Raw genomic sequence first — 4,182 nt, forward strand, 5'->3', positions numbered from 1 at the left:
CCTTTGCCGGAGGCCGACAGACCTCTCCCTACCCACCTTCTTCCCCTGAAGCTAGGTGACCAAAAATAAATTTGCAGTTTTGCTCCTACCCTTGCCTGCTCGCTGGTTCTTTTGTGCCCGCTCTGTTGGTCTTTAGAAAACAAATCAGAAAGTAGCCATTATGTTCCAAGAACAAAAGAAAACCAAGAAGTAAAGGAAGGTATGATAACAATGTTGCATCAAATAGAGAATATCAGTAAAGAGACAAAAATGCTTAAAAAGAAACAAATGGAAATTCTCAAATTGAAAAGCACAAAGCTGATCAGCTAACTTTGAAAGGGAATGAAATAACAAAATGAAAAAAAAATTTATTTAATTTAAAAAAGATAAAGTGGCCGGGCGTGGTGGCTCACACTGTAATCCCAGCACTTTGGAAGGTCGAGGCAGGCACATTACCTGAGGTCAGGAATTTGAGACCAGCCCAGCCAACTTGGTGAAACTCTGTCTCTACTAAAAATACAAAAAAATTAGCCAAGTATGGTGGCACACGTCTGTAGTCCCAGCTACATGGGAGGCTGAGGCAGGAGAATCGCTTGAACCCGGCAGGTGGAGGTTGCAGTGAGCAGAGATCGTGCCACTGCACTACAGCCAGGGTGACAGAGCAAAACTGTCTGAAAGAAAAAAAAAAAAAAAGTACAGACTGGGCACAGTGGCTCACACCTGTAATCCCAGCACTTTGGGAGGCCAAGGAAGGCAGATCACGAGGTCAAGAGACCGAGACCATCCTGGCCAACATGGTGAAACCCCGTCTCTACTAAAAATACAAAAAATTAGCTGGGTGTGGTGGCAGACGCCTGTAGTCCCAACTACTCAGGAGGCTGAGGCAGGAAAATGGCGTGAACCCGGGAGGCAGAGCTTGCAGTTAGCCTAGATCATGCCACTGCACTCCAACCTGGTGACAGAGCCAGATTCTGTCTCAAAAAAAACAAAACAAAACAAGGTACAAAGCTGAAATGTAAAGAGGCTCAACGGTAGATGTGAACTGGCAGAAGAATTAACAAACTTTAAGACAGAGCAGTAACAATTATGCAAACTAAACAGAGAAAAAGAATGAAGAAATATGAATAGAGCCTCAGAGAAATATGTTGCACTATCAAATGCACCAACATAAGCATAACAGGGATACCAAAAGGAGAGAAGTGAAAGGAGCAGAATTAAATATTTGAAGATACATAATGGCTGAAATGTGAAAAATTTATTGAAAAACATTAATCTACATATCCAGTAAGCTCAATGAACTCCAAGTAAGATAAACAAAAAGAAATCTACAAACAGACACATCATATTAAAAATGCTGAAAGTCAAAGACAAGAAGATTTAAAAGCAGTAAGACAAACCAGTCACAGTGGCTCGCACCTGCAATCCCAGCACTGTGGGAGGCCAAGAAAGGAGAACAGCTTGAGGTCAGGAGTTCAAGACCAGCCTGGGCAACACAGCGAGACTCCGTCTCAACAAAAAAAAATTTTTTTTATTTAGGTGGGAATGGTGGTGTGCATCTGTAGATTCAGCTACTCAGGGGGCTAAGGCAGAGGACTGCTTGAGCCCAGGCGTTGAGGGCTGCAGTGAACTCTGCACTACAGCCTAGGCAACAAAGACCCTCTCTTAAAAAAAATTAAAATTAAAATTAAAACAGTATGACAAAATGATTCAACACTTACAAGGAAATCTCAGTAAGATTTACAGCTGACTTCTCATTAAAACTACAGTATGATCCAACTTTGTATGTTTGTACATATATACACATAAATGCACGTCTATGTTGAGAAAGAGAAAGGTTTAGAAAAATATATTTCAAATTTTAAAGTAATTTCATTTATAAATAATGGAAATAAAGACTTCAAACCACATTAGAAAACCTTTACATCATAACGCTAAATGAATATAACCAAGCCATGTAGCATTATCACCTATGCCCCAAAATGAGAACATTAACAATACTGGAAGGAAAAATGTGTTACTTTTATAATCAATAAAAAACTGCTTTAAGTTATAAGGTAGATTTGTAATTTAACATTTTAAAGCAAATAGCCCTGCACTGCACTTTGCATAGAGGCCAATCCAGCCTGTTACAATATAACTTATAAAGATGTGTAGATTCTACAAGAATGCCTACAAGAAATTATAGGGTAAATTAAAATCTGCAAATTTTATTTAAAGCAATCAATGCTAGCCACACTTGGAGATTTTTCACATATGCATTTCCTGTGTCCCTGGCCCAATCCACATGGTTAAAGGGCTCTAAAAATTTGGTTCCCTACAACCATGGATAAAAATGGAAAAGTGATTTTTTTTCAACCTTACTCACAGCACCTAACTCTAAAGAGTACATAGAATAGAGAGGTGGCCAAGAATGGTAGAAAAGTTAGTACCTCCTCTTGGTTTCTGTTTACTGTCCCAGGCAGCCAATAACCCCAAATAAACTAACTATTCTAGGCTAGCAACGGGCCAGCTCTGTCAACATGCATCCCGAGGCATTAAAAAATCCTCCATCCCAGGATCTGGCACTTCAAAGCCATTAATTACAACATAATGCTAGTCATCAGGTCAAGAAGAACCAGTAGGCCAACCTGGGGGCCACAAGGGGCACTCTATAGGATAGGGAGGTTATTCTAGGGCCTGAATCGCAGAAGCTAATAAGCTGTTACATAGTCCAGATTTGCCCTTTAGTGATATCATCTTGGTTTCTGGGTTATTAGGACTGATATCATGGACTTAGCCAAAAGGAAAAAAGGGGAAAGAGAAGAAAATCCTGGGTGAAAAACAATGTGTAATATATATTCATTTACTTTTTAAATACAGATTTCTATGAGGACCTAAAATTTGGTTCTAGGCTCATTAATTCCCTCTTTGTTCAGCCAATTTTCCTGTTTCACAGCCAGTGCCTTCCCAATACCAATCAAGGAAAGTAACTAATTGGCAGTCATACAAAAGACACATAATCTTGTGTGTCCTACAGTCATCTGATTCCAAAATAGCTACAACAAATGAAGGTCTCACATGCCAACAGAACACACTCAACATACTGGATAAACTGGGCATTACTTCTGCCATAGCTTAAATTTTTTTTGAAATATGGTTTTCTATAACTATTCTGAAATGGTTAGGAGAAAAAAACACAAGATATTTTCAGAGAAATAAAGAAGCTAAAGAATACTAGTGAAATGGGAACTGGACAATTCCAATTATTATTCACCCAACAGGGTTAATAAATTATGCAGTTTTATTGGTCCTAAGGATGCCTAGAATAATTATTGAACTATGAATGGAGACAAGCACACTGTGACATTGTGAAATAACATATTTGGTCTTCATCCGTGTTTCCAACAATACAACTTCTAAAATCCTGGGACTCTTCCAAGTGATAAGTGTCTTTCTGCATGTTAATGAGTTGACTGACAGCTGGCAGTCACCAGAAAGGCCACGGCAGGACTAGAGGGGTTGGGACTTTCAGCTCCCCACCTCCAACCTCAGGAGAGGGGAGAAGGGCTGAAGATTGAGTTGACAAGCAATGGCCAATGATGTAATGAATCTTGTCTATTTAATGAAGCCTCCATAAAAACCCAAAAGGACAGGGTCTGGAGAACTTGTGGGCAGCCAAATACATGGGGGCTTCCAAAAAGGTGAACAAGAACACACCTACTTGCTGAGAGCGTGGCATACCCCAGCTTCAATGGGACATAAGTGCCTGCACTCAGGACCCTTCCAAGCTTCACCCTATGTGTCTCTTCATGTGGCTGTTAATTTGTATCCTTAAAATATCCTTTGTAGTAAGCCAGTAAATGTGGGTGTTTCCCTGAGTTCTGTGAGCCCTCTAGCAAATGCATGGAACCCGAGGAAGGGGCAGTGGAACCCGGCTCGGTGGTCAGAAACACAAGCAAAATAACCAGGGGCTTAGGGTCAGCATCAAAACTGGGGTTCAGGCCGGGCGCGGTGGCTCAAGCCTGTAATCCCAGCGCTTTGGGAGGCCGAGACGGGTGGATCACGAGGTCAGAAGATCGAGACCATCCTGGCTAACATGGTGAAACCCCGTCTCGACTAAAAAATACAAAAAACTAGCCGGGTGAGGTGGCGGGCGCCTGTAGTCCCAGCTACTCGGGAGGCTGAGGCAGGAGAATGGCGTAAACCCGGGAGGCGGAGCTTGCA

The 4,182-nt window shown here is 41.4% G+C and overlaps 1 protein-coding gene across 1 annotated transcript in view; it reads right to left on the reverse strand.

Moving 5' to 3' along the window:
• The window catches only part of CDC5L (cell division cycle 5 like), a 60,529-nt gene that overhangs the window by 47,038 nt on the left and 9,309 nt on the right, over positions 1-4,182 (reverse strand). Inside the window, 1 exon segment of the mRNA XM_017878288.1 lies at positions 2,216-2,249. Coding sequence (XP_017733777.1) covers positions 2,216-2,249 — 34 coding nt within the window.

This window comes from Rhinopithecus bieti, unplaced genomic scaffold (genome assembly GCF_001698545.2).
Source record: "Rhinopithecus bieti isolate Rb0 unplaced genomic scaffold, ASM169854v2 scaffold_9981, whole genome shotgun sequence".
In the NCBI taxonomy this organism is placed as follows: Eukaryota; Metazoa; Chordata; class Mammalia; order Primates; family Cercopithecidae; genus Rhinopithecus; species Rhinopithecus bieti.